General features: G+C 33.6%; 2 protein-coding genes across 4 annotated transcripts in view; one reads left to right on the top strand and one right to left on the bottom strand.

Moving 5' to 3' along the window:
- Positions 1 to 3,264, top strand: part of LOC139690995 (uncharacterized) — an 80,901-nt gene extending 77,637 nt beyond the window's left edge. For all 3 annotated transcript variants that reach the window (XM_071588691.1, XM_071588693.1, XM_071588694.1), the window contains one exon: positions 201 to 3,264. In XM_071588691.1, coding sequence (XP_071444792.1) covers positions 201 to 430 — 230 coding nt within the window. In that variant the 3' untranslated portion in view covers positions 431 to 3,264. The remainder of the gene's footprint in view (positions 1 to 200) is intronic.
- A 244-nt stretch (positions 3,265 to 3,508) lies between these two features.
- The window catches only part of LOC139690996 (uncharacterized), a 52,435-nt gene continuing 38,775 nt past the window's right edge, over positions 3,509 to 17,168 (bottom strand). The window contains exons 5-10 of the mRNA XM_071588695.1: positions 16,623 to 16,764; positions 15,821 to 16,124; positions 12,324 to 13,477; positions 11,710 to 12,066; positions 11,245 to 11,577; positions 3,509 to 10,494 (exon numbers count right to left, since the gene is read on the bottom strand). Coding sequence (XP_071444796.1) covers positions 9,982 to 10,494; positions 11,245 to 11,577; positions 11,710 to 12,066; positions 12,324 to 13,477; positions 15,821 to 16,124; positions 16,623 to 16,764 — 2,803 coding nt within the window. The 3' untranslated portion in view covers positions 3,509 to 9,981. The remainder of the gene's footprint in view (positions 10,495 to 11,244; positions 11,578 to 11,709; positions 12,067 to 12,323; positions 13,478 to 15,820; positions 16,125 to 16,622; positions 16,765 to 17,168) is intronic.

Below are 17,168 nucleotides of genomic sequence, written 5' to 3' on the forward strand. Positions count from 1 at the left end.
CCACAAATTGTATCATATCACATGTTTTTTACACTGTTGTCTTATCACTATCACATCATTTCCATTTTCCCCCACTTATTTTGGCTCATTCCAGTTCATTAAAAATAAATAAGATTGCCAGTATATCTTAAATTCAAATTGTAAAGTTGATCAGTAACGATCAGATTGATATAAATTGGAACTATGATTCATCCACACAGGTTTCCTGCGTGATGTTACTGGAAGTTATGAGGCATGCTTCTACTTCATGGGTACATGCATGGTGTTAGGAGGATTAATTATGATGCTTCAACCATTGGCAACACAGTGGTGCTGTAGAGATGAAACATCCTCTAAAGGTAACCCTGATATGAAGACGAATGGCCTGACACCACTTCATTCATTAGAGAAGTCAAGGAATCAAACTGATACCACTCTTGTACGAGACTGAGAGATTAGTACGATATTCTTGGAATAGATATATGTTAGGTGTATACATATGGACTTAATCTCTTGAAAATGTCTGGTAATTTATGAAAATGAAAAACATGTTCAAAGTAAGGCCTTTTTCATGGGAAGTTTTTGTATGAGGACTGATGACTTTTTTAAAAAACATTTTTAAATTTTTAATGCAATGGTCATTGAGTGAGTGTGCTGGGGTATTGACATGTCCTTCCCATTGGTTAAGAGTATTTTCAGAAGAATATTTGACTGATTGTGAAGGGAGATGAGAAATTATAAACCCTTATTTACCTCTCCTTGATTATTTTTTTTCTTTTCTAATTGGGTGACAAATGCCCGAAGCATGAGATTGACACAGGGTATCTGAACTGCTTCCAAGACCATCCAAGAGTCTTATTACCCAAATGTGTCACATTTTATTCAAATTAGTTTTTAAATAATTATCAGCTTTTATTCAAAATGATTCAAAGACTGTAAACTTAACCTTTGAACTTATTCAGCAACTATTTACACAACAAAGAACTGACTATTGAAAGTATTGTCAACTTTAAAATTTCAAATAAATCCTGTGTCTATTTCTGAATCTGTATAATGCCTTGCATATACTGTTACTATACACGAAAGATTTATTTTGATTCAGAGTGAAACTCTAAATGGAATAACAGGGTTTCCAGGTGATTTCATTACTAAAAACCTGGTCCAACTATTGTTAAATTGAACTATTTTGTAAATCAACAAATATTTTTACTTGTACATAAAAGTCAATCATTAAGTTATGAAGTGAGTAAATTAAAAATTGTAATTGTTTCCAATATTTAACTCTGTGCAAAAGAATTTTTTTAAGAGCCTTATTTATCTATTTTGTCTCCTTTCCTTTGGTTGGTTTTGTTATATAGGATAAGTATGGTTATTTAAGAAAAAATAAGTAAAAATGCATAATTTAGTTGTCAATATTAAATAAAAACGTAATAATTATTTTAAATGAACTTTGCCTGGTACAATTTATCTGAAGACCTTAACGTAACTCGTAACATTCTTTTGAGTGGTCAAATGATGATTGCTTCATGAGATGGTATAACTTTACAACCAAAAAAGTTATTACATCAACAATTATTTATTCTTTTTATCTAATTATTTCGTCATAAGCATTTCCTGTGTTTCAATTATTGTACTTTCATTGATTTAAGCCATGTTCTGCACCATAATAACTTTTTTGAAAATTGTTAAAGGCAAGCAAAACTTATGCATGATCATTATATTTGCAATATGCTAATTTCCAAATCATGTATGGAATCCTTTTCACAATCCCATGTGATGTTCACACACTGCCAGGTTTAAAAATTTAGTTTCATTAAATGCATCGAGGCATTTAAAAATTTTTATTTCAAAGGATGGAAAAGTTTAAAATGCACAATGATGAAACAAGTGCATACTCATCTTTCCCCAAATAAATATGAACTTAAGAAATCCTCTATATAATAAGCACTTAATCTCAAATTTTGTTCAAAGTATCCAAATACCTAGTATGAATATTATTTCAAAAAAATTTAGGGCATTCCTCTTCAGGAACAATCATTGAAAGCCACAGTTTATAAATCTATGTAGTAGTTTTTACACTGGGCACTTATGAATGAAACATTTGATGAATCGCAGTCCCCATTACAGTTCTTAAGATCCCCTTTTCTTTAGTGATAAGTTTCCGACTTTGAATGATGACATGATTAAAATTGGTATTGATGCACTTGAAATATTAAAGAAGTGATTTCCATAAACCTTCATGGAATGTCTTTCACTCCCGGTAACAACATGATTGCTTTAGAAGAAAAAGAACGTACTAAGTACTGAACTGCTCATTGACCATTTAAAATAAATAAAATTGATGCTAAAGTGAATATAACAATACTTAGAATGAAACAAAAATTCCAAAAGAGCAAAACATTTTTGATAAATCAAGAAATTGAAAATGTTATAGAAAAAAATACATAAAATGAGAACTGCTTGCTTCTCAATAGAAAACTGCAAAACAAAGATATTTCACAGTGAGAAAATTACAAGAATTAGAATTTTAGCAAGTAACACTGTTAAAAAAGAAAAAATAGTTGATCTGAAACACTGCAAACCCCATTTCTTGAGCACTGGACAGTAAAACAGTTACTATATCTATTTGGATGAAGAAGATTACTCTGCAAAATTAACAATATTATGCATTAAAATGAATAAAGGCAAAGTGGACAGCAACTATGACTGATGATAGACATGAATAATCACCCTCAATGGTGGTACTCTCAATGTTTTCTGAGATGAGCAAACCTTGGCAGTTTACCACATACAGGTAACTGTAACTGCACTGATCAAGAGGATTCACTAACCGGTTAAAATGATTTTCATTCTTCCAAATATTTTCAACAAATGCAACTAATGCCAAAAATAGTCCCTTTAAAAAATGCCATATTCTAAATGTTGAGAGGTGAAAAGAGTATTCTTTCAAATTTTTATAAGAGTATGAACATTGCCAGCAAGCCATCCATTTTTTTAAGCAATGTAATGCATTCAGGCTTTGTTTTTTTTTCTAATAGCATGTTCGGGTAAGAAGTGTGAACAATTTTTATGGCAGGGCAATACTCCTTTAAGTGATGTAAAATCCCGCCATGTACGAGGAATATCGTGCAAAGTTTCTGTGATACGCATTGTATGTACTATGTGACCAAATGTGAAAAATACTAAGAGGTGAATGTTATAAAACATATTTTTTCATTACAATGTGCAATGCCAATTTTCTTTTCTTTTTTATTATGTGAAAATAAAGTTCTCATTTGTATCGTCCATGATTTCTTTTAGCATTTAATATCTTTGCTCATATCTGTGGAAACACTTTTCCCTTCTCATAGCAGATCCATTTGAGAGAATAGTTATCATTGAAATGCTGTTGAAAACAATTTCCATACATGCCGTGCATTTCACGTGGAAAGTTAGAATTTCTGATTTTATAAATGCTTTTAATATATTTCAATGCAACATTCATTATGTACAGTGGAAAAAAAGGTTGTTCTCCAATACAGACTCACACTGATGATAACATCATTACCAAAAGATTTAATAATAATGCTTCACATGTTATAACAGACATAAGATCAACATGACCTCATTTAATAATGCTTCCAATGTGGATTATATAAAAATTGCATGTAAACACACTTGGTTAGGGAAGAACATGGGAAAATGCAGCATTTACATCAACCACAGTGTTAAACACCTTAAGCTACTATTCCTTAAATTCTTAATATTTTTGTAATCTATAAAGCACATCATAACATTTATTCAGGTCTTGTTTTTCTTTGCTTAATAAACACTATTCAAAAATATGTAATTGGCAATATTTTGGTACACTGATGCACAGCCTGGATAAAATTAAGGTCCTGCATCACAATGGAAGGACAATTCCATTTCATGGAGTCCACAAGCACTCATTAGTACAAATAAAAAATGTCTAAACTTTTACCTTAGAAATGGCATCAACTTAGAACGCCATCATATCACCTTTACTTTCAAATTTCACTCTCAGAGAAGTCTGGTCACATCTGACACATTTTGAATGATTAAGTCTTTCATTCAAGGAGGCAACATTCATAAACATATTAATAATTTCACAGAAAATATATTTGACATACATCTTGTCAACATAAAATACGGTAACATAATAGTACACATAGAGATTTGGTCATCAAAATAATTTTTTTTGTGTCTCCATCCATTAGTTACTTGGCATAACAGTTACTTGTGGAAATAACAAGTTATGCATATGAGAATGTAACAAAATAGTTCAACCTCAATCAGAATTTTATACACAGTATCCAAAACTATTTCTGAATATTCACAATTCTTGAGATGCACAACTGTTCACGCCACAATCAGTTTGACTACTGAACTACTTATCCATTCAGTTACAGACAACATTTTGTCTCAGTGAAAAAAGAAACATTAAATACAGACAGTCTCATCTGGTCACTTCAATATATTATGCTGCCATTTCAAAAACACCCAACAGGCATATTAAACTGACATTAACCATAGCAAACTGTTAATAGGTTCTGTTCATATATGTCTAATTTTTAATATCAGGTAAGTGATTTAAATTTTTACAAAATTCAAAGATCAGCACATATAGGTGAATGGCAAAGATGTAGCAAAACTGTTTGGTGAGTCACTACTAATACTACAAGTGGTGCACTTGAATCCATGGCGCATCAATTAAATATTGTTTTATTTATACTGTAATTGATGGATACCAATGAATGCTGGTAAAATAACAGTCAGCATACATCTTTGACTACCTTCCATCAGTAATGTGAGAAATCAGCTTTTAACTTCAAGTGAATAAAATATTAACCAACTTAATAGTTCTTCCTTTAATTAAATAAACAACTTACAAAATAAAAATACTGCATAATTGAAACCACAAATTTTCTACTGCAATTAGATGTGACTTTATGAAAGACACTTAAAAACTTTTATCACAAAATATTTTCATCGGTATATGTATATATATACATACATTCATATTACATTTGATAGGAAATTTATCTATGCTTTCATTTCCATTTACCCTCAAAATGAAATCCCATCAATATTCTAAGCAGTCTCCTTTGAATGCAATCCATTATTGGCATATCATTGTCAAAAATCTCTGAAACATTGATCAATAACAGGCGTAAATAATATTTACATCTGATACAAAGAAAAATGGTAATTTGAAATTTGATGATTTGAGATAATTTTAGAATGTAACTGTTAAAGACAGTTTAATTATTCCTACTTAATGTAAGAACTTCCTTCACTGGAACTAACTTACTCTTGATTAATATCCTAAAAACTATAATGATGGAGTCGGATATAATTTATTAATAAACAATGGGGACCTTTAAATTTTGAGTCTGGTGCATAATTCTCCAGGTAGGTACACCATATTATACACCTTCTACCATAAAATTTTTGATTTACCTCAGTGCCTATGCTCCAAATTACTCATAAGAAAAATTAATTGCATTTTCAATTACTGAATTTTTTTTGTAGAAAAATATACAACGGCATCGAAACTCATGGCATTATCTTATTTAAGTATAGATGAGCATGGTTTCCTGCTTATTCTTAGATACTTATATTAAAATCATGTATGCACCTATTGTACCTCCAATACTCCATCCAAGTGTTACAAAAAACTGTATCATGATTATCCATAACCAGAACAATGAAATATTAATAACTTTAGTCCAATACTTGAAATTTCACAATTTTTAAAGTAAACTTTTGAAAGAATAAAAGCTTTAAGAGGAGATTGCCGAGGCTGAATTTAAATCATTCCTGCTGAATAATTTTCTTCATTTCCCTCTCTGTTAGAAGTAAAGCAAAACCCAAATTAATTGAAAAGGCCATTAAATTAAAATGTTGCTTATGCTCTATCAATTTCAAATCTCTTGTAGTCTAATTATGCAACATGATATTTAAAGGAAAATAAATGTTCAAGAAATGCCTACTAACATAGTATAGCCATATCAGTGATTTTCCCTTAAATTAATATTCTCTGCTCCAATATCTGACTACTTTGAAGAGCAGGGAAATATAATTCCGTAATAAAATAACATTAATAGCACATGAAATTATCCTTCAACCCCAGTCATGAAAGTGACAGTCAATGCGATAAATTATCTACCTGCAATAATGGAAAATTTTTACAGGATTTGAATATTTTGCATGGCGTAAGGTGTCTAATTTTTTTTATTCCTATTCTTGCTCTCAAAGGACCATGAATATTTTACTGAAGAATGAAGGTAGAGAGAAACGATTACCAGAGTCCAGAATCTGTACCTGATTTAGGAAGATGCATTAAAAAGTCTCCCAAAACTTTAATGAGCTCAGTTGGTGACCATCTACTACATGGGTAATATTGGGCATATAAAATAAATTTGATGAGAAAGTCAGAAAAGCAATACTCAACAGAATACTGTGACAATAGAGATGAAATGGCATATTTTAAATTCCAGGCAAAGAAAACATCAACATCAGGAATTTCCAAACTAGGAAATATACTCCACAATAAGAAGTTTCCTTTCAGTTTCTATCCAATAGAATTTGAAGTTGGAGTAATGGTATTCTTGAATAAATTAATACAAAATGGGAAGAAGTGTTTTTGGGGATTTCTAAGAAAGCAATCGATGAATTACACTCTTCTTAGATTTCATTAGAAGTTAGTGGAGGCAGTTCCCATGTAATTTCTGCATCCAAAAATCGCAAATCTCTAACAGAAAACCTTCATGAATTTTTGGAAGAAAATTCCTTCTCATTAGCCCAATTCTAACCTCAAAAGTAAATGAATTTCAATCCAAAGTTCGTATTTGGGCCAAGGTCTTCATATCATTTACACTAATTAATGAATTCTCACAACTAAGTTCAGTTAAATAAGTGGATCAAAACAACGCCTTCAGTTAGTTTCATAGGAGTGTGATTTGACACTTGTGAAGTAAATGCACACAATCTAGAGACCAGCAGGGAGAGAGAGCATATGAAGACACCAATTCCCTCTAAAATTCATAAAACACTCATTGAATTTAAGAATTCAGATATGCAGAAATTTCTGGAGCTTGGCATTACCTGCCTTCTGTCAATCCCTTTGACAGTGTGTGTGCATATATGCATATGGAATTCACAAGTCCCAGTCAAGGAGACTTTATTCTGCTTGAAATCTGCACCCTTAAAACTTCCCCACTACCCTATACATTTATATTTATATTAATATATTGAAGGCAGGAGATGCCATGCTCCACTATGTTCAATGTTCTGAAAAATTGGTCATACTCAACGTTAATTAAAACAAAAATTAAAAGCCCGATGAAGTTAATTTGTTTAAAAATTTTGAAATTATTATATTATTTAAATTTTAGCGGCTATTAAAACTCGTATTTACACTTGTACTAAAACCACAATTTCATTCATTTCAGAGGCATATGTATCCTCTATGCATTCAGGGTAAGAAAATAAATGAGCTATGCATATCTACACATATTTTAAAACTTTCTCAACGAAAAACATCCAAAAATCATTGGCTGCCTCAATTTAGGATATCAGACCATACTTTCTTCCATTTCAATTTTATTTCTTACCATACTTTTATCCTTGAATTAAAAATATTACTGAAGAGAAATTCAACCTAAAAGATCTGAATGACTTCAAATTATTTAAAAATTAATGAAAAATTTAATTCAGGAATCATAAATATTCATTTGAAATATAGTTTTTCAGATCCAAACAATACTTAATGGTATTTTATCATTATCCATATTTTCCTGACCAAACCTTGGTTTTTCATTTTGCATGATTAAGGTAACATTATCTAATGGATCTCAAAACAGGGTAAATTTATTTTTTTCATGGTCATTTTTAATACAAATGCTAGCCAAAAGTGTTACAGGTCCCCACTGTGTGCAGAAATTCTTCATATGGCTAAGTAAAAAGTTCATTGTTCAACTGGTATGAGTAACTTGCGCTTACTCACTGTTAGTAAAAATACTAAGGTTAAATTGTACATTGTTTAATACTGAAAATTAAATATTGCCTAATTCAGATTATTACACATTAAAAATTAACCTAAAATTAACATTTGTAATTTACTTCTTGCCTGCATTTGCTCAGTTTCAAGGTGCCCACTCACTTCATGGATTCCAATTCTTAAATATTTTCTGATTCTATTGAGAAACTCACCCAACTATGTTTTATCCCAAATGTTTACAATCTCATGCTTTTTTGTGAGTAATCCCTCATCACTTTGCAAGCTACTGTATCACTGAAGTAGGTCCTCAACAATAGTTTCAGTTTTTGCTAGATCATGAGATGGCCTATGAGAAACACAAACTGATCCCACAGCTAAAAAAACTTCCTCATCAGGAATTTCAGACTCCCATATCATATTCCCAATATGCATATCAAACTCCGGTCCCTTTTGAAAAATTCAGTTATTTATCCAATAATTTTCTAAATGTTTGTAGAAAATGAGAAATTACAGACTCTTTTCCTATGCCACATTTTCCAGATTGAGTGGTCACCTCGAGTTCCTGTCTTACCCGACAGAAATTTCCTTCTCCTCAGAGGACATTCCAAGTTTTTCAGTTTTTGAATCAAAATTGTATTAAAGTATTATTAATGGGTCTAATATCACATATGTACATCATTCCTCCACAAATTGTAATAGATGCCAATTAAAATTTTGGCATGCTATCCTGCATAATAGCATTCCAATCACTGTATATTCTCATAGCAGTGGAAAATGAGTTTTTTAAAGCACTCAAAAGGCTAATCATTTTCTTCAAATCAAACCCATTCTGCCCATGACAACTAAATACACACTTCAGCATATCTGTCTTGGCATCACCAAACCACATACTAGAACATTTCCTCACTAGGATGTACTGTAACATCAAACTTATCATCATGCTTCTTTTTATTCTTTAAACATCCTCATCACTAAGGAGCTATTTGCCAGCTCCATTCGCCTATATATTACAATGAATTTTAAATTGGTCGAATGAGTTCATGCTATCTGCCATGCCAGTCTCTCACTATTTTATCTAATTCTTAATTTTACATCATTTAGACTTTTGACAAGGAATCCAAATTTCTATTACTGTTGAAATTAAGTTATCCAATTTAGTAGGCAAGTAGTGTGAAACACATGATAGCCATTCTTCTTAATGCATTATACTATGGTAAAGCATTTAAATTCAGCATGACCTCAGTTTTTTTTTAAATAAAATGAATGAAAACATTTGTCTTCCTTTTGAGTAAATATTATTATATTTTAGAAAATCACTTGGTACACAGGTCATTTATTTCAAAATGATTCTCTCAAAAAGAGACAATGGTTAAATATCTTCATAGTGACTTTATAAAAAATCTAATGGAAGACAGTTTCTATGCAATGGCAGATGATTATAGCTTGAGACTGAATGAAAAATTATTACCTTTCGACAAGAATAATGTGATTTACTTCAAAATTAAATTTCAAGCACTGAATAGCTAGTGGCAATTTTTGAATGGATGTGGTCTAATAAAATATTTTCCTGAAATTATTCCCAAAGAGGTTGGCTGACCATGATGGAAGCAATCTAATGCCCCTAATGCATTTGCTACGAGATTCAAACATTTTCCAAGTCCTACAAAATTAATTTACTTCCTTGCACACAAGAATCAGATCAGAAGTAAAGAGAAGCAGGGCCATGTAAAATTATATTATTATGTTACTTACCAAAGTAACATGGCCAGTAACAGAAAACTAATAGAAAAGTTAAAACTTTTCGCTATAATGTATAAATAACCTTTCAATAGCATCACAAAAAACTCCTCACAATATATATCTAGAAACAACATAAAAGTTAATTTGTTTTATAAAGAACTAAAACAACAAAATTGGATTAAACAAGAAAATGCTTATACAAAATTTAGACAAAAAGTAATGCATGAAGACCGTCACACATATGGCAAAGTATCATTAAACTATATCATTACACCACCTTCCTTTTGCCTCCTTTTTCGCTCAATGCCAGGCATCAAACCCCACATCCCTGCTCCTGCCACAAGAAATAAACCAAGGGTGGAGATGATGGGAGCATAGGCTGCTGGTCCAGGAGTTAACATGATGTCAGCAGTATTCCTTATGGAATGTGCACTTGATCCAGATGATGCTGTAGAGTCCACGGGGGCATCAGAAGGGAATTTAGACAAAGCTAAACCGCAAAGGGGTGGGCCAGCCAGCTGAAGAATTCCATTGGCCAGTAATGAAAGGCCAAAAGAAGAGGCCAATCTATCAGGTCCAAGCATGTCACTAAACAGAGCAGCTGTTACTCCCACATAGGCACCAGATGCAAGGCCAAACACTGCACATGCAGCAGCTAATTGTAGATAGGAGGGGGATGATATGTGTGTTTCCTCTTCTTCCTCATCATTGTATTGCTCATCACCAAGCGAACTCTTTAACTGAGTCGAGCTCCGCTGAGTAGAAGCATCTTGCTGGAAAATTAGATGTTTGCACATGAGAGAAAATTTAAAAAAAAAAACACAAATGGTAATGGTGATTTATTGTTTTTTATCAAAATTTTTGCTGGGCCGAAGTTAAAAAGAAATCTATTTCTGCTCACTTGTCAAATTTTAACAAAAACATGAGGAACTGGTTTTATTCAACTAAATCAAAGTTATTTCTGCCGAGACATTCTATGCTTAAAAATTTTGCAAGAAATGTTTTATTTCAAACAGCAGAATTTAAAAATATCTTAGTTTTCCTTCATTTTACTCTTTAGGACACTGCTAATGGCATAAATATCTTAATTTAACGTGTCTCAGCAATTGCAATTTTGGACCGACACATTGTCATTGAGCTAAAAAATAAATTCCAAAATTTCTCATCCATCATTTAGAATATATCAATTCAACTACTCTAATGATGCTTTAAAAGTTTAAGGCCTATAAATTTCCCAAATCACATAAATGCAATAAAATAAAAGAAATAATTCATGTTTTACGATATATCATCTCAATCAAATTATGTTCTGGAATACATAATTTTAACCCCATTTTACAAATTTAAAGAGTGATTTCACTCTCAACCTGAAAAATACAATTTATTATTGATTTTGATACATATGATATTCTCACAATATCACACTTCATATTTAATAGTGGTCTATTGAATATGAAGAATCACTTTATACTGCTGTCAACTACCCAAATTACTCCAAATGAAATGTGTGACAAGCTTTTTACCTCAGAGAAATTTTTTCCTTCATCTGAGCTGTAAATATTATTTCCCAAGCTTGTAGGCAGCACTTCACGTGGAAAGCGCAATTCCCTGGAAGAATTATTCATAGCACCATCTTGCATTGTATAAGGTGATGGACTGGACAAGTCTGTTTCGTGTTCCCCAAATGAAGGATTAGTGGTTAAAATCCAACTGCCAGGAACAGGCGAGGATGACATATGTGTAAGTGATGATTCACCAGCTATGCCATCCACGGGAGGTAGACTGGAGACTAAGGCTTGTGATGAAGGTGTATATGACAGTGATGTTAAGTCACTGTTACTTTCTGGATAAACATTCTGCAAAATAAATATGGTGCAAATGTTACACACAAAATGAAATAAAGCAAACAATGTACAATGAAAGGAAGAAACTCTAGATAAAGCCATTGAATTTACCAATGACTGAAATAAAAAAGTAAACAAACTAACCCAAAGAGCTGGTCCTGTTGCAAAAAATGGCAACATTGCCAACACAGCCCCTGAGACAGCTAGTCCACCCACATAATACCAACGTCTGGGCATAAACCTCAGATCCGATAGCGCAGCTCCTCCAACACGGCCAATCAGATCAGTTGCTGCCACAACACTAAGCAGCAGAGAAGAATCAGAGGAACTGAATCCAAGGGAGGATGCCCATGCTGGCAGTAGAATGGTGAAGTTTGTATAGCCAATGGCAGATGTTGAATTAGACAAAAGCAGAATGAGGTACATGCTGTCAGATAGGAGTGATATATCAAAGAGTTTTTTCTTGGGAACATTTTGGGGCTGCTTTCTTGGTCTTTTAACCTGAAAAAATTCAATGATATTCTCAAAAATGCACCTTTAATTTTTAAAATATAGTTTTTCATAATAATTTTCCTAAATAATACAGTGCATAGGAAGTAAAAATCACTTGGAACTACAAATCAACTAAAGTTACAAAGGAAATGCACATAATTATTTGAAAAATGAGAGATAAAATCAACTTTGATGAAATACTTTTCACATTCTACCATTTTACGTACACATGTCAAGGTAATGAATGGGGAGAAAAATGTACTCACTGATTTAGCATCCTTGGATTTTTTCTTGGATTTGCTCTTTTCGCCAGATTTCTGTGTTATGTCAGTTACATCAACAATATTACCATTGTCTTCCTTCTTGACAAACTGCCCTGGAAGCAGGCAGTTCTTTTCCTTCTCACTTTTTGGCTCACCTGTTGCTTTAGCAAGCCCATCATCTTTGCTTGGAATTTCAGGATTTGAGCTCCAATCCTGGGCATGCAAAGAGTCATGGGACAAGCCAAGGCCATTCATTTCACTCCCTCCAACAGGGGTGCAGCTTGGCGTGCAACACTGACAATTGAGACACCTCCTCGGCATATCCATATTGCCACTCTGCACCTTTACATCCTTGGCACTGATGAATGATGCCACAGATATTTTCCTCTCTTCAGCCTGTCCCCTTTGCTTTCGGTCGAGGGAGTGGTGGTTTGAAATTCTTTCTAATGCTGGCAGATTCTTCCCAGAGATCTGTATGCCACCCATCTTTGATTCCTCGGGCTTCTCTGTACCCTGCCTGCAGTTGCAGCTGCATGGCCTGCACCTGTGCTCAGTTGCCGTGCTTGAGCTCCCCAGTAAGTTTGACCTTATCCTCTCCCAGAGACCTCCATCCCAGCCAACTGCCTGCCCCACCGACTTAAGCGTGAAGGTTGACGCAGCCAGGACAGACACACTTCCTTCGGTCTGCAATGCTGCCAATGCACTGCCATGGTGTATGGAACTCACAAAACGAAAACTTGAGGATGATGCAGAGAGTGCAGAGGGCATTGTGCCCATTGGTGCAGGTGGTGGTGCAGTGGATGTGGAGGCATAGGAAGCAGCAGATAGACTTCGAGGAAGCATCGATTGTTTTGGGGACAGGTGATGCAGGTGAGATTGAGTGGAGCCCATCATAGCAGTCGAATCAGCCAGGGCAGCCGTTCCTTGGGAGGAATAACGAGAGGTTTCTCCCTGTAAAAGCTTTGTATCAGTCTTGTTAGTTTCATCCAGCCCCTCTTCATCTTCCACCTCCTCAGGTACACTTTCTGCAAACCCACGGCTAGTTTTTCTCTGTCGACTTCCTGAACGCCATTCTTTTCTTGCCACACTCTCACCTTCCTGAGTTTTTACATTTGTTTCAGCCTCTTGTGATGACTCATTCTTTTTTGGATAGTCAGCTGTAAGGAAAAAATATTTCCATTATTTATTTAGTAGCAAAATGGTATGAATAAAAGTAGATACGTATTTATATAACTAAAAGTAACCTCAGAAAAGTGATATACTTTAACTGCTTTTAAGTATATTTAATGATGTTAATAAGAAAAGTAATTAGCAGACAAAAAATCCTGATTCTGACTGTGAAAAAGGCCAAAGAGCTCTCAAATTATCTTGGAATCCAAGAGGAGTTGATGTAATTGGAATTAACATTATCAGATAAGATTAAAATTCATCAGCTACAATTTTAATTTCTGATCAAATAATCAGCAACTAGATATCTATTAATAGCTGCTAGCAAATAATCAAAATCCAGTTCCAACCCAAAAGCATTGTAATTCCAGGGTAGTGCTGCATGAAGATTTAACTTTGTAATTATAATTTTACCAAGTTTTACCTAGTGTGAATTTTGCGATGTCAAACCATTGACTTACTGTTAAAATTTATCAACCTACAACAATAAGTGTATTACATAATTTCATAGAGGCTTGTATTTTTGACAAAAAAATTTGCTCAAGTGTATTTTACTATAGTTCACTAGCATTGTTAAAACTCAATAAAACATAGTTTAACATCAATAAACCATATGTCTGGACTACAGCAAATCCAGGACTACTTATAATACTGATGTTAACCCCAATAATACAAGAGTACTTTAAAAGTCCATTCAAAGTCAAAGAGATTGCATCACTGGCATGTCTCAAAGATAGCTTTGGTAAGTAGCATCTCTTGAAGGAACATACCCTAAGTTTCAGCTAAATAAGGCAACTATGAACTCTGTGTTTAGCATTTTTTTAATCAAGCAAGTTCAGTGATTTCCAAAAAATGGATGAAAGAGAAGTTTGGGCGTTGATCAAAAATTACTTTATGAAAGGCAAATTGCCTCAGGAGACTAAAGAGAAACTGGATGGAGTGGTTGTTCCACATTCAAATTATGTGGGTCAAGATTTCTCATAAGATAAAACCTCAGAGGGGCCACAGAGGAGTTTCTTCAAAAAACATTTAGAACACTGACTGTCATCCTTCTCAACTCTTAACTAGAGGTAGTTTCAGCAGTAGCATGGAAGGTCATAACTTTAAAATAATACATATTTTTACAAAATGGTTCCTGTGATGAATTGTAACATATTATTGCACATGCATATTTGGCATGCTATGCCTACATTGTCATGATTGATGGGTTCATTAACTTCAATTTGGTCTGACATGTGTCTCATAGACCCACTCAAGCTTGTCATTGAAATATTTCCTAAATTGCTGGGATTGTATACTAGTGCCTCAAGAGCATTTCCGCTGGTGATCTTTTTAATTCCTATCTCAAGTTTGAAAGGAATCTATACAAGTACTACTGCCTGATAGGTGAAGCTTTTTTCTTCAGTCTCCCTAATTTGGGCATACAGTACCTACTTTAACATACGTACATATTTTATTTTTCATTCTGTGTTTTATCAAGTTTTGATTTATTTTCATTCAAATCTCCGGTGTTTATTTTTCCTCTTTATACCTCTAGAGAAAAACTCCATATGTATGTAAACAAGGGCGTATTTTCAGAGTAGATGTGGTAAGTTGTACAAAATGAGTGACAATGAATTCTATGGCGGGAAGGAAATTCTTGTTGGTAGGGACTATGATAATCAATAAGCAGGATCTATCAATAGATAATATTTTGCCAAAAGACCATGAGTAATAAGGAATGTAATAGTTTGATGATAAATAAGTTGTTGTTTCAAATATGCAAGAAAAGTAGATGTTCTAGTAGTCTCAATTTTCAGCCTTCATTTTGGCAAGTGAGTATGTGACAAGTGTTGTTGGCTGGGTTCTGATTGCATAGTTTCTTCCTTTGATTATCTTGCCAGTTAGTATGATAACCTTTCTATTTTACTCTTCTCTTACATGTCAATTTATGGAACATTAATATGTACCTCTTTCTACTCAGGTTAAAGCAGGACTTCTTAACATTACTCCACACTCTTGACTAGAGCAACAAGCATTGGATGACTTGGCAACTAGCAAGTGAAGTTAAAATATGTGATCACTCAGAACATTTTCAATTAATATGTTATAACCACAATAATATTGAATTTTTAATGTGCTATTTGTAACCCAAATAATTTATTTAAAAAAGCCCTATCAGAGGAAAAAGTAACTTAAAATTTATTATAATACATGATAATTGAATCCCCACCGTACAAATTAGCCCATGTGAACACATTGCAATATATGCAGTATTTTGCAACCTAACAACTTATGGCAGGAAAATCATGCAAAAAAGGGATGGTTAGAGGAAGCTTTTTCTGCCCTCCTACCTCTAATAATGGCATTGTGAAAAGCTGCTTCTTCTTCCTCATCTACTTCCACCAGAGGTCGTTCATCGACTGGAGAGAAACTTCTTCTCCTACGTCTGTGGATTGATGCCTGCTGCTGCACTGTTGATGACTTTCTTCGGGCGTCACTGCCAATATCTCCTTGAACACCACCTTCCTCTTCATCCCCCGGCGACTTACCAACATACCAAAATACTTTTCTTTGGCCTGGAATGGGGACAGCTTCTGATCTTGGCAGTAATGCAGTCTGAGCCACGTCATCCCCTTCCTCATGGTCCAAACCAGTCTACATATAAAGATTTTAATTCTTTATCAGAATATGGTTCTACAGTTTTTAATCGCTACACACCATTACTATGAATTTGGCATTTACATAGTTTTTCACTTTCTACAAATGTTTTTACATCAGGTTATTTAATCTGATTTGCTTAATTAGCCTCACACGTAAAGCTCAAAAGGTAACCAAAAGTTCATACCATTGAATACTTACATTGGACATTTTATAACCAAGCAATGAATATTTTTGAAAACATTCACTAGAGATAAATGATTTGAGGCTTTTAGATTACAGAATTTTGTCAAACATAAAACTCATAACATGAGGCCTCAGTTCTATAAAATACACATATAATAATTTTACATAAATTTGTACCGATAAATAAGCCATCTGAAAGAATCCAATTTAATGTTGCAAAATAAATTCTCACTCTTCCTTCCATTACTAAACTAGACACATATCACACATGATTGTGTATTCAAAATACTACTGGAATGATAGCCTCACCTTTGCCTTTGTTGCTTTAGCACTTTCAACGGCCAAAAGATCTTTTCGTCGAACTCTTTTCATGTGTCTCTCCACTGGATGATAAAACATTGCACCAACCCAAACATTAAAAGTTATTCCACCCATCAGTAGGACTGCACCTCTGCAACAATTAAAAATTTAAAATTATTCTAAACCAAGTCTCACTCTTGAAAGCAATTATACAAGGTTTGTATAAAAAGTATCAGTTACAATTTGTTCCTGACGAGACTACATTGCACCGAGCTCACACCGCTATGGTTCAGTAGCTCGCACGTGTACACTTAAGGACCTTTCGAAATCTGCCTACCAGTCTGGAGCCTTCGAGCCTTCCAATGGAGCCTTTGAGTCGTGGAAAAGCCAGTGGCAAAAGTGTGTTGACACTTAAGGGATGTACTTTGAAGAATTTTGAAGTATTATAGCAATATATGAAATAAATTTATTTTTACAGAAATATTCCCGATACTTTTTATACATAATTTTTATGCGAAAAACTGATGATTAGAGCCCTTTTATGAATACTTTGAA

The sequence above is a fragment of the Hetaerina americana genome, unplaced genomic scaffold, assembly GCF_022747635.1.
Source record: "Hetaerina americana unplaced genomic scaffold, ioHetAmer1.1.p SCAF_3, whole genome shotgun sequence".
NCBI lineage: Eukaryota > Metazoa > Arthropoda > Insecta > Odonata > Calopterygidae > Hetaerina > Hetaerina americana.